Source organism: Orussus abietinus, unplaced genomic scaffold (genome assembly GCF_000612105.2).
Source record: "Orussus abietinus isolate OABI.00-Male unplaced genomic scaffold, Oabi_2.0 scaffold117, whole genome shotgun sequence".
Lineage (NCBI taxonomy): Eukaryota > Metazoa > Arthropoda > Insecta > Hymenoptera > Orussidae > Orussus > Orussus abietinus.
In genome coordinates, this window is record NW_019394287.1 from 269,230 (window position 1) to 282,746 (window position 13,517).

Genomic DNA, 13,517 nt, shown 5'->3' on the forward strand with positions numbered 1-13,517 from the left:
TACGTCAGCTTTCACCGTTTTTTGTCCCCAAGGGCGACGCAACGAATTTCTGACAGGGGCTCGCGCACTCGGGATGACGGTGTCACCTACTAGTAGCCATTGGCGGCTTACGTACTCGTGATGGCTTACCTACGCTTTCGACCCTGCTCGCTTGTGATGATAAGGGAAGAACACTCGTGGCGTCCTCTTTGACTTTACCCTTCACTTACCTTATTTAAATTACGGGAAGATGAAAAATTTTATCTTAATTAAATTCTACTTCACAGCTAGTTCGCGAATCGGTGTCATCCTATAAGGATGGTACCGATCCCCCAGATCCCGCCACGAGGAGGCCGCTGTGATTGGGACGGTAATTGAGGACTCCCGATTATCACAAAATCCTAATCGTCATAAAATCCCCAAATTCTAATAATCAATTTTGAAATTTATCGTTTCTTGAGGCACCGAATTAGACAAGTGATACGTCGCCATCTGCCAGTTATATCAAGTACCTGAAGTATCGAACCGTAGCCCCATCTTTGAATTGTATTAAGTTTGAAGCGTTACTTTAGGAATGCAGTAAGGCTGTCACGGCGCCTACAAAAATAAAATATATTGGTAAAGAGAAAATACCGTAACCAGTACTCTAAATAGACTATAATTCTATTTATAATTGCAATCCAAATACAATACACGGCACGCCATGGCTCGGCTCGGCGGGCTCTGTTCCTTGGGCGATTAAAATTCCGGGCTACTCCCGCAGCTAGTACGCCGCACGACCGGAGAGGGCAATAGGTCCGCGAGATAACCATCGATGGATGGCAGTGTATAAATTATACGCGCGCATCGCTTAAACAAGGATAGGTATATTTTCTTTAAAGATGAAACAATGATGGAGAGTCGCCCATCGCTATCTGCGTCGCACTAATGCGTACTGAACTCTGTATGACAAGGGTGCAGAGACAGTCAAATTTATCTATGCCTGGGACAAAGCTCGTCGTGTATTCTAAAGCGTGGCGTGCGTTCCAGTTTACTATATATTTCAGTGGTCCAAACCTAATGAATCCGAATTTAAATGTCGATCGAGACGCTCAGAATTAAACTTGTGTATTTATTAATACGATGGAGATGTATCATTAGTAAATACGCAGATTTGATTCTGAGCGTCTCTATCGATACTTAAATTTGGATTTACTAGGTTTGGATCCGATAAATCGCATATCTCCATTGCATTAATAATTATGCTGATTTGATCCTGAGTGTCTCGATCGACCCTTACATTCGGATTTATTGGATCCGAACTCGATAAATCCCGGATTTAGGAGTACGATTGAGACGTGGTCATTATATCCCTGTCAAGTTGAATTAAGTAAATGTTGGCTGCCAACTGTTAGAAATTACACTAGAACGAAATAGAACTAGGAAGAACTGGTTAGAAGATTGCTCACAGGGTGGGTATGCAGTCTGGTAAAGTGCTCAGCAGTGCACGGCTTTCTTTCCGAGGGAGTCCGCCATTGTTGGCGAACGTATATTTCTAACCAGGCCAACGAAATCGGACCGCATCCAAGATGGTACGTATTCTATTTTGACAATAACCCGTAAATTGGAAAGCTTAAAATGCGTACAACACGGCCACGTCTATATTTTTCAAGGCGGAATATCAAAACGGAGTGGAGAATCGGAAAACTGGCAGATCGCTTTCAATTGCGCAACTCTCGTCGAAAATCGTTTCCAAAAAATGCCGGAACGTTTCTAAGAGCGAAATCGAATCAAAATTCCATAAAAACACCTGACCGACAATTGTAGGAAATTCTAAATTAAAAATCCTAGCCGTAAAGCACAGGAAAGTTAAAATCTGTCGAAATCCTCTGATCTCTGAGCAACGTGTCACGGGGCTTCGTGTCTCGCAAGCTGCGTCCGCGTTATTATCAACGATTTTTATTCGGAATTGCAAATGAACGCATAATTCTTCAAATTCTCCGATAAAATGGTACGAAAACTTTCTAGAATTTATACAAGATGTATCTGCTCCTTCTGGGTCTTCCTTAAATTAAGAAACATAAGAACCATCTGTGCATTACCATGCCCTATGTTTCTAATCTTGATCTATTTCGATTTATGTAGACATTAAAGGTCTTAAGTAATTCTTTTTTAAGTGTACCGCAATAATAGAATAAATTTTCAAAAGCATTAAATTCTTGATAAATAATAGTTAAAAAAATAATGTGGATAGTTATAATAATATGGATCGTTTATTATTAACTCTTGCGCTCCGCAAGTTTCGGAACGTTATGACGAATGTCTCCATAGCGGAAGCAACGGAGCGCTAAGAGTTAAAGTTCATGAAGATTATAAATGTTTTCAATTATTTATATAACATTATTCAATTAATGTTTCTCAAGAGTATAAAAATATTGCATTATTCCAGGTGAACTTTACGGTAGACGAGATCCGTACCATGATGGACAAAAAGAAAAATATTCGAAACATGTCCGTTATTGCACACGTCGATCATGGAAAATCAACATTGACAGACTCCCTTGTATCTAAAGCTGGCATCATTGCTGGAGCCAAGGCTGGTGAAACACGATTTACCGATACTCGTAAAGATGAGCAGGAACGGTGTATCACCATTAAATCCACGTAAGTCCAAGTGGAATTACAAAGGATTGGTTTACTTCTAAAGTACTTTTGATAACATTTATTTTATAAGTTTTTATGACGTGTTACAGGGCTATTTCGATGTTCTTTGAACTTGATGAAAAAGATCTGGTATTCATTACAAATCCAGATCAGCGTGATAAAGAAGAAAAGGGTTTCTTGATTAACCTTATCGACTCACCTGGGCACGTGGACTTTTCTAGTGAAGTAACAGCTGCTCTACGTGTCACAGATGGAGCTCTCGTCGTAGTTGACTGCGTTTCTGGTAAGTGAAACCATTTTTAATTTGAATTTTTTTTTTTATTTACCTTCCAGCACATAAGGGTCACTCTGTAATGTATTGGCTTTGTGCTTTGCAATGAGTCTGTACATATGGACAGTGTTGACAGTGCGACAATGGAAGGAGAGCAAAATCTCTGTGTTTAAACGCTATTACTAGACCTCTATCTTTATGTCTGGTAGTAATACGCTACAACACAGAATTTACAATTATTTAATTAGTTACAATTTTCCTTATATTTTTGTTTTTTAATGTCATTGAAGGATTTTCTAGTATTATTCTATTTTTGACACCCTGTGATGTGTATTTTATTTTCATTGATCTTCCAAATAGGTGTTTGCGTGCAGACGGAAACTGTACTGCGTCAAGCTATTGCCGAGCGTATCAAGCCTGTCCTATTCATGAATAAGATGGACCGTGCATTGTTAGAATTGCAACTTGATAGCGAAGATCTGTATCAAACTTTCCAACGTATTGTTGAAAATGTCAATGTTATCATTGCTACATATTCTGATGATGATGGTCCTATGGGTGAAGTTCGCGTAAGTTGTTGGCTTTAGAAATCATTAGCATGCTATAAAAATATAATATATTACTGTCAAACTTAAATAATTTTATATATTTATTTTCCTTTTGGTACAGGTAGACCCAAGTAAAGGATCTGTTGGTTTTGGCTCTGGCCTCCATGGTTGGGCTTTTACATTGAAGCAGTTCTCTGAAATGTATGCAGAAAAGTTCAAAATAGATGTGGTCAAATTAATGAACAGGTTGTGGGGAGAATCTTTTTTCAATCCTAATACCAAAAAGTGGAGCAAACAGAAGGAAACTGATAATAAACGGTCCTTCTGTATGTACGTCTTGGATCCCATCTATAAGGTAAGATTTACCCTGTCGATAATATTAAGCTACATGTTTGTATATTTGTCACTATCTATTAGAAACTACCTTCCAGTACATAAGGGTCTCGCTCTAGTGTACTTGTCATCTTGATCCAAGGTGACCAGTGCACATTGATAGTGTTGACAGTACGTAAATGGAAGGAGAATAAATTTATGGTGAAAATGTCTAAACGATGCTACTGAACCTCTATCTTTATGTTCACTAGTAGTACGCTATGGCATTTACACTACAATTTTATTAAGTACACTAAAGCAAAATATTTTAAATGATTTATCTCAATTTCTCTTGCATATTTTATAGTACTTAAGTATAATAACAATGTATTTATTGTTTAACAGGTGTTCGACTGCATTATGAACTATCAAAAAGAAAAAGCTGACGTTCTCCTTCAGAAATTAGGAATTACGTTAAAACCTGAAGACAAGGACAAAGATGGCAAAGCACTTCTGAAGGTATAACTGTTAAATTATGTAATCGCTTTAATTTATCATAGCGTGCTTTCTATGATGAGCAATTAACCATTTTTTTCTGACACCTCTACGTATTCAATGTGCCGAGATATTATAATCTGATTATTTAACTAATTGGTGGCTGTCTTTTAAAGTAATAGATAATCAATTCTAAATCCAGTGTTTTTGTAGGTTGTAATGAGAACATGGTTACCTGCTGGAGAAGCTTTACTTCAGATGATAGCCATCCATTTACCATCACCTGTGACAGCTCAAAAGTATCGTATGGAAATGCTGTATGAAGGACCTTTAGATGATGATGCAGCTATTGGTATTAAGGTAATTGTTCAATTAAATATATCTTAAGCTAATAAACTTAAAACTATACAATGATAAACTAATAAAGATTCAATTTAAGCTTAATATCAAGTTTTTTTTTTTTTTTTATATATGAAATTTATAATGATGATTGTTCTTCACAGACCTGTTCTGAAATAATTTGATGTACTTATAGAACGGCCAACTGATATAAACTAAATACATTACAGTTTTTTTTTAAACATTTAATTTAATTACAATAAAAGCACTTTTATTGTTCATAGACCTGTGATCCTGAAGGGCCTGTTATGATGTATGTATCTAAAATGGTCCCGACCTCTGACAAAGGTCGATTCTATGCTTTTGGGCGAGTATTTTCTGGAAAAGTCTCAACTGGCATGAAAGCACGTATTTTGGGACCTAACTTCCAGCCAGGAAAGAAAGAAGACTTGTATGAGAAGGCTATCCAGCGTACCATTCTTATGATGGGACGGTACGTTGAAGCTATCGAGGATGTACCCTGTGGTAAGTATTTTGCTTCAAACGTTAAGACTGCTTTTGCCAATGGCCATTTATTTCTTTTTTCTTTTTACGATGAATCTTATAAACCCGATCTAAAGGAAAATTAATGACAGACTAATATTTCATTAACTTGTTCATACTATTCATTTTACGTGTTTTATAAATCGTATCCATAATGTGAAATAATGTACTTTTTCAGGTAACATTTGTGGTTTGGTTGGAGTAGATCAGTTCTTAGTTAAAACTGGTACCATCACGACTTATAAAGATGCACACAACATGAAAGTAATGAAGTTCTCGGTATCACCGGTCGTACGTGTTGCTGTGGAACCCAAAAATCCGGCAGATTTACCCAAGCTCGTGGAAGGTATGTTTGTACCATTTGTAACATTGTTTTTCTTTTTCCATGAATTGAAACTTCTAGTCTTACCAGTATTGATTAATTACTGGATACATGATGAAAATGCATTTGAGCATTGGGCTATGAAAACCATGATTACTTACTATTTGACATTTACTGAACGTTTTTTTCTGTAATTTATTGACTCCAATCAATATATTTTCCATGTGTGTGAATAATTTGTTCGTTTTGCCGCAGGATTGAAGCGTTTAGCCAAGTCTGATCCTATGGTCCAGTGCATCATCGAGGAATCTGGAGAGCACATTATCGCTGGTGCTGGTGAACTTCATCTTGAAATTTGTTTGAAGGATCTTGAAGAAGACCACGCGTGTATCCCGATCAAGAAATCCGATCCGGTCGTGTCGTATAGAGAAACTGTATCCGAGGAATCAAATCAGATGTGTTTATCTAAATCTCCCAACAAGCACAATCGTCTTTTCATGAAAGCTCAGCCCATGCCAGATGGACTTGCTGAGGACATTGACAATGTACGTATGAACGGATATTGTTTGAGTGAGATGTTACAGCTTTAAGAATTATATATCATTTAAAAGGCTTAGGAATATCTTATTAAAAACAATTCACAAATCTCTGATTTATAGGGTGAAGTCAATCCAAGAGACGACTTCAAAGTCCGTGCGCGATATTTGAGTGAAAAGTATGATTATGACGTCACAGAGGCTAGGAAAGTCTGGTGTTTCGGACCCGATGGAACTGGACCCAATATACTCATTGATTGCACAAAAGGAGTGCAATATCTTAACGAAATTAAAGATTCCGTTGTCGCTGGATTCGACTGGGCAACGAAAGAGGTAGGCATCTTGGATTAATTGATAAGCAGTCTTATCCTCGGTGTCACGATGAACCGTACTAATCAATTATTGTTTTACAGGGCGTTCTTTCGGAAGAAAATCTAAGAGGCGTTCGCTTCAATATCTACGATGTCACATTGCACGCTGACGCTATTCACAGAGGTGGTGGACAAATTATTCCCACGACGAGACGGTGTCTCTATGCTTGCCTTCTGACTGCTGCTCCTAGGATCATGGAGCCTGTTTATCTTTGTGAGATCCAGGTAATATAATTATGGGCATTGTTTAATTCTGAAACTGCATTAACTTGTACAAACAACTTGGTAGAATTTTTCATTAAATATTCATATACATATATGCGTGGAAACCATTTATATTTTTTCTTCTCTACGGAATGTACGTTTTACGGATTTTATAGTATGTCGGTATATTTTATTACTTGCAGTGTCCTGAAGTAGCAGTTGGTGGAATTTATGGAGTACTCAATCGCAGACGTGGTCATGTGTTCGAGGAACAGCAAGTCGCTGGCACTCCAATGTTTGTGGTCAAAGCATATCTGCCCGTAAACGAATCATTCGGGTTTACCGCTGATCTTCGTTCAAATACCGGAGGGCAAGCCTTCCCACAGTGCGTGTTTGACCACTGGCAAATCCTTCCTGGTGATCCATTGGAATCCGGCACACGACCATACCAAGTCGTACAGGTGAGAACCTTTAAACACTGTAATTTGTCCCTCCACGATCATAACTGGTGACCATGATTACGTGATTGGTACATTTTTTAATTCGTGGAAGATCAATCGTTTTTTGTTTTGGTGTTTCGGTATTGATCTGTTATGCCAGAATAGGGAAACATACAATTTAACGATCCGCTCTCACTTTATTCGTTTACCCATTTCCTGGTGTATAATAATAACTATGTTTTTCTTATTTCTAGGACACGCGTAAGAGAAAAGGATTGAAGGAGGGTCTCCCTGATTTGAGTTATTATCTCGACAAATTGTAACTATTCTGGATTCGCGCAGTACGTTTAAACATCTATTTAAATGTTATACTTCAATGAATATCGCTGAAGCCGTATAAACTTACCATCTGTCGTTCAATGATTTTGTTTTGCGCAAAGTCCCGTGGGAAATAAAACTCTAAATATAAAAATGAAATTAACGAATTGTAATTACGTTGGCGGAAAGTCGTGCTAGTACGAAGGGGGAAGGGGGGGACGTTTTATACATTTATTTATAATTAAGCATACCACCGTGGACCACGGTGGATCTTATTTTATCACATTGAGAAATAATTATTGCGTTGCATGGAAGACTTAGGTATTGTATGATGTAATTACTTCAGTTAAATATCTTTGATATAATTGCTGCGGATTGTGATGTCCGTGTTACTTTGTGGGAGCAAATGGCTTCTACGATTTTTTACAATATTTTGTTATTACGATCCAGATTCCTTCCATTCTTACTTTCCGTTTACTTCTCTAAAGATATTGGTAATTTACACAATTGCCTCAAGAATCATGTACTCATTACCGCAATACCGTAAAATTAAAGAATCGTAAAAATTAAACCATTTCAATTTATTATGTTTAAACCTTTGCACAACACATATGTACATACATACAAATATTATATTGTTTCTTTTACATAACGTCCGATCCAGTTCATTGAACGATCGTAAAGAAACGAGAAAAGGTGAAAGGAACGACTGGCAGCTATTGCAGCCGATACCGTTACGCACATAAAAAAAATTTGTAAGGGGACTCGATACAACTACAAGTTTCCATCAGAGTAAGTTCACGAAAATCAACTCGTGTTCAGGATATGAAATTTAGCGACGAAATAAGATTTTTGTTTTGCTTAAAATATATACAAATATTGTATCTTACAATTTGAGCACTTCTCCCCATATCGGATCAACTTCTGAATCAGTCTCTGACAAAACTACCATGTACTGCCAAGTTTTCATTATTCTAATATTGTATTAAACTTTTTAATTATATAAAACTGAAGATTACGCAACCTGTACCTGTGATTTGTCCAAAGCACATTATTAGCTCGTATTTATTATAGAAGCATGTGAGCAAAATATATTTCATGATTTTATTATATGATAGTCTGGATAAGTGATATTCTTTCTTAAAAGAATAAATGATACTTTAAACATCATTTATCACTACTAAATAATGGTAATGTTGGCGATATAAACTTAACTTAAATTTCCTTACAATGAACATATGTAATTATAAAGAAATTTTTTGAGTGATTATACATAAATATATAATTTTGTTTATAAATATTAAAGTACAGTAGTAATGGATTTCTAAAGGACTCTGTAAGTAAAAATATTACATAACCTGTACCATAGTCTTTTTCCATATACTATAAATGGTTTAAAAATGTCCTGATCCTTATTAGTACGGTATGTACTTCTTGGATAATCAAAATGATCTTTTTTCAGAAGTTGCGATAATAGAATTACTTAGTAGTATTTACACATAATTATGAAATAATTAGATTTTCTGAATTTCTATCATTTCGTCATTAGACTGGATTTATTGTGTTTTTGTATATTCCAGCTAAAGATTGAGCAGCTAAGAAAATAATATTTCTTCGAGATACACCTGTCAGTGCATGATGCCATTCATTATGTGAAACCTGCAAAATCAAGATACAGCAGGTAATTTTTATAGCAATGACAATTATTGTTTTGCATACAAACCTGTAAGTTTGTTGCCATTAAACTGCCAATCGTAATGGATAGACCTGACCAACTCAGTGGATAATCTTTAGGAGTAGATTCTTGGGCCAATGCCACTATCTGACTTGGTACAGGTGTCATTTGTGTAAATGTCTGAAGAGTTACATTATGTCTAGGATCGTTCAAAAGAATGACCCCAAGGTCATACCACTTGTCTTCACCAACTTCAAGAAGAAAGTTTTCAACTGCAACAATGGGGATATCTTTTGGAAGAGCAGAATTGTTACGAACAGAATGTATTCTTTCTTCGGCTCCTTTCACGCCAGCAGCAAATCCAACTGGCTGCTCAGCCACAGCAGTTGTATTCACAGAAACACCGCTGAAATTAAATATTTCCTAGAATTATTTCTAACGTTTAACCTCTAATTTAGTGTTATAACAAAAGTTAGAACACACATAACATTTACGGTGTAAAATAATACGGAACAATACTTACGTTACAGTTGCCTTTCCGAAGACACTTTGAAATGCCTCACGAACAGGACTTACTTTCACATCTTTATTGGAAGCAACTACAATTTCTACATCTCCACCGGAATCTGAAACGTACATTTGGAGGAATTCCCGTACGTATCGTTGCACACTTACTAACATGTCTTATGGCATAATAACAAAGATATCATGTATCAAATGTACACAATTTGAAGTGCCCTTGCATAAAAAGTTTTTTGGTCATTTAATAAATATAACACTGTCTCGGTTTATGAAATATTTTGACAAAAGTTTAGATACAACTATAGTTTAGTACTGTACAATGATAGCAACAGTCGTGCTACTTTAATTGTTTATTTGGTTTAGTTAGTTAACTAATATAAAATTGTTAAAGAATGACATCTGTCATTAAATATTTATCCATGGATATTTTTATAAAAAATTGAAATGATCACCATTAATAATAACTACAGAACTTTTACTGACAGAAATTTTATCACGAAAGAAATCCTTCGACTGGTTTTAGGTTGGAGCTCTGCTAAAAATACTTCGACCACCCCACTTATGATGCAATAACTTAAGAGTATCAATTTCCATTTAATATTTGCATTTTATGTCATTTAATTGTATTTAAAAAATGTAAAACTATAATTCTGGTAAATCCAGCAAACAATTCTTGTCAAGTTAATGTGGGGCGGGACAAAATAAAAAATGTAAAATTATTTTTATGTTTCTGAAATTATATGATAGTGCTCACTTTAAAAAAAGAAGAATGGAATTCTCAGTAATATACTAGGAATTTACTACAGTAGGGAATGGGTACCAAATGACTTTTCATATAACAGAAAAACAAGACAGAAGAACAAAATAAACTATAATTTGAAGCAAAAGTTATTCAGAAGAAAGAAATGTATAAAAGACAGGAAAATTGAACTGAACGATTTAAAAGATAAAACATAAACATACCAAACATATTATTGTTTCATCTGTATTATACATATCAACTTATATATATATATATATATATTTGTTAATATGATATGATATTTATAATCTGTAATATAGATATAAACTAATTGCAAATATTGTTTAATTCCTGGCTTGTTTTAGAAGTTGGATTCAATTTTTGATACAAATTTTCGTTATTATGACATTTCTGTTTGGTGAAGTGAAAATAAAGTAACTTAAATATTCTTATCGTAACAGATATACAACTTTGTTGATATTACTTACAAATAAAATCACGCATCTGTGGATCCAGAGTAGTTATCATAGAATTTACGCTATTCTTTGCCTTTTCAGCTACTTTGCTCAATACGTGGCTGTTTGCCATAGTCTCTTTCACCCAGGAAAATAATCCACCGCCAGTGACACCAGTTTCATGCAATGGATTCTCAAGTAATGATCCACTTTCTACATTCTGATTAATAATAGTCGACGATGAAGTAGAGGCAATCGGAGGATTTTCTTCCATTGAATGTGATTGTTTCGTTTGATTCCTGACATTTGGCAATGGTTGACTTTTGACAGGGTCAATATTTTTGCAGGGATTTAATGCATTGTTGTCTTTAGATATAATATTGGATTCAACCGATGGTTTTGTAGGACTTGTAATAAAACTTGGCAATGCCGTAGGCGGTGCAACATTGGACAGTAAATTGCCAGTGGAAGTTGAGATACCAAGTGGTGTTAGGAAAGAAGCAGAAGATGACAAACTGCTTAAAGATTCTAAAAAATAATAAAATACAAATTCATGACTCTCAATATTTTTTTAAAGACTACCTATTTTTCAGATGTATTATTAATACACATTTAACACACTTTTTAGGCAATGAAAGGAATATAATCTCTTAAACTGAAATTATTATCGATAACACATTTCTAACAAGTTTGTAATGAGCTAAACCAGGACTACTGCAGCTGAATTATTAACATTTTAAATATACAAACAAGATTGAGAAGAAACATTTAGAAAAAGACTGAATACATAAAGTTTCAACAGTCTATCACTGCCTTCGTTATCTACATCCTGCAGATTTGTCTACAGTGAATAGACGTGTTTATGAGAAATATTGTAAGTCACATAATCATATAAAGGTTTAATCAATGAATTATCATCATATTAAGCTAGTTTCGATGGCATTCTGTATCCTAATTTACGTCAAACAGTGCCTCTTAATCGAATCCTTATTGTAACAAGCTCGAAATAACAAACTTTCGTTGACTGGAACAAAACATTGGCGTAAATAAATTGTTTGCATCGGACGATACCCGTTTTCGTTGTTTCTCCAGAAACGGAAAACTCATCCGCCTTCTTGTCTACAAATTCGAAAGTGGATTCCCCGTTGGATTCGTCAGCCATTGTACGGAAATATAATAATTACGATGATGCAGATCCCTGGTTTCCAAATACTTATTTGATATGTGACAAGAAAACAAGAAATTTATTTTCGATCAACGACACGTGACATGTGGCGCTAATTCAGTGTGTTCCAAAACCTCATATGGTTGATGTACCGCGATGAGCTTATATTAGAACGAATTTATAGCATCAATTACTTAAGTCCGATTCCACAACTTACGTTAACCGAAGTTTAACTGGTTTATACTTGATTCAACCTGCTGTAAACGGTTTAAACCGAAGTCCAATTGAACTAGACTAACCGAAGTTTAATTATTTACAACGGGTTTAAGCTGGGTGTAAAGCTGCAAGGGGGAACACGTAGGAACAATAGGGAAGAGCACTCGTGGCGTCCTCTTTGACTTTACTCTTTACTTACCTTATTTAAATTACGGGAAGATGAAAAATTGTATCTTAATTAAATTCTACTTCACAGCTAGTTCGCGAATCGGTGTTATCCTATAAGGATGGTACCGATCCCCCAGGTCCCGCCACGAGGAGGCCGCTGTGATTGGGACCCGCCTAAGCATAGGCACCTGGTTCCGCTGAGTTCCCGGCGTCCCAGGAACTCGCAGAACCATGATTTCATAACCCATACAGCACACCACTCGCATACCATACGCATCCGTCCATACAACACACCACTCGCATACCATACTCATCCGTCCATACAACGCTCGCCGCAGAGTACAGGGTAAGTCGCCGAGTACATTGCCAGTTGGCATCGAATTACGGATATAATTTGCCGGAAGGGCATCCTACTTCTAACGCGAACAATCCAGCAGTTTCCACCGTCACCGGCGACTAACCCAGTTCGACTGTCGGCCCGCGAATACAAGTTTCAGTCGACGGGCTTGTCCCGGCTTACAGCAGGCAGAGTCTCCGCGGGATGCCGCCAGAGCGAAACAACGCATCGCGCAACCGACAACCTGAACCAGGTAGCCTTGCACGTCGTAGCTAAGCTACGACGTACTAGGTGCCGACGGAAGCTGCCGGATACACTAACGGTACGGCAATGCCGTACAAGGCTTACTTCTTAACTGGGGATGTAAGCCGAGTCATTTCGCGTATGATTTTTACATTTCCCTACTAGCGTTATCGAGCATTTTGAAGCGTTTCTATAGCGTTTTTCAACGTTTTCGACCGTTTCTCGATCATTTTCAGAGCATTCTCGAGCGTTTTCACGCATTTTCAGAGCGTTTTCGAGTGATATTCTAGTATATTCGATCGTTATAGAGCGTTTCTCGGTCATTTTCAGAGCGTTTTCGAGCGTCATCGAGCGTTTTTCGAGTGTTTTCGAGCCTAATCGAAGGCCGTAAAGTGCCGCTGAGTGTTGTTAAGTGCCGGAGAGTGCCGGAGAGTGCCGGAGAGTGCCGGAGAGTGTCGGAGAGTCCCGGAGAGTTCCGGAGAGTTGCTGCACAGTCCCGTAGAGTCCCGTAGAGTCCCGTGGAGTGCCAAAAATTTTCGCCTTGTTTAGCCGTATCAATCGTTTAGGCCATGCTTCTATTTTATAAATATTCTCGTCTTCTCTTGCCCATGATTTTGGGAATGGGTCCGCCCATGGACCTTCGATAATTTGGCTTGCCTCTTTGAAATATTTC

General features: G+C 36.8%; 2 protein-coding genes across 2 annotated transcripts; one reads left to right on the plus strand and one right to left on the minus strand.

Annotated features, from left to right (window-relative positions):
* Positions 1-1,436: 1,436 nt before the first annotated feature.
* Positions 1,437-7,875, plus strand: LOC105702784 (translation elongation factor 2). Its single transcript, XM_012430622.2, has 14 exons — positions 1,437-1,550; positions 2,408-2,622; positions 2,712-2,905; positions 3,254-3,462; positions 3,563-3,796; positions 4,159-4,272; positions 4,462-4,608; positions 4,872-5,112; positions 5,309-5,476; positions 5,708-5,997; positions 6,112-6,321; positions 6,402-6,584; positions 6,767-7,024; positions 7,258-7,875. Exons 1-14 carry the CDS (start codon positions 1,548-1,550, stop codon positions 7,324-7,326), a joined length of 2,535 nt encoding a protein of 844 aa, XP_012286045.1. The 5' UTR covers positions 1,437-1,547; the 3' UTR covers positions 7,327-7,875.
* An 11-nt stretch (positions 7,876-7,886) lies between these two features.
* LOC105702785 (protein PRRC1) lies at positions 7,887-11,973 on the minus strand. Its single transcript, XM_012430623.2, has 5 exons — positions 11,787-11,973; positions 10,749-11,243; positions 9,520-9,622; positions 9,045-9,402; positions 7,887-8,980 (listed from the first exon to the last, which is right to left on the minus strand). The coding sequence occupies exons 1-5, from the start codon at positions 11,875-11,877 to the stop codon at positions 8,867-8,869; spliced, it is 1,161 nt and encodes a 386-aa protein (XP_012286046.1). The 5' UTR covers positions 11,878-11,973; the 3' UTR covers positions 7,887-8,866.
* Positions 11,974-13,517: the final 1,544 nt, after the last annotated feature.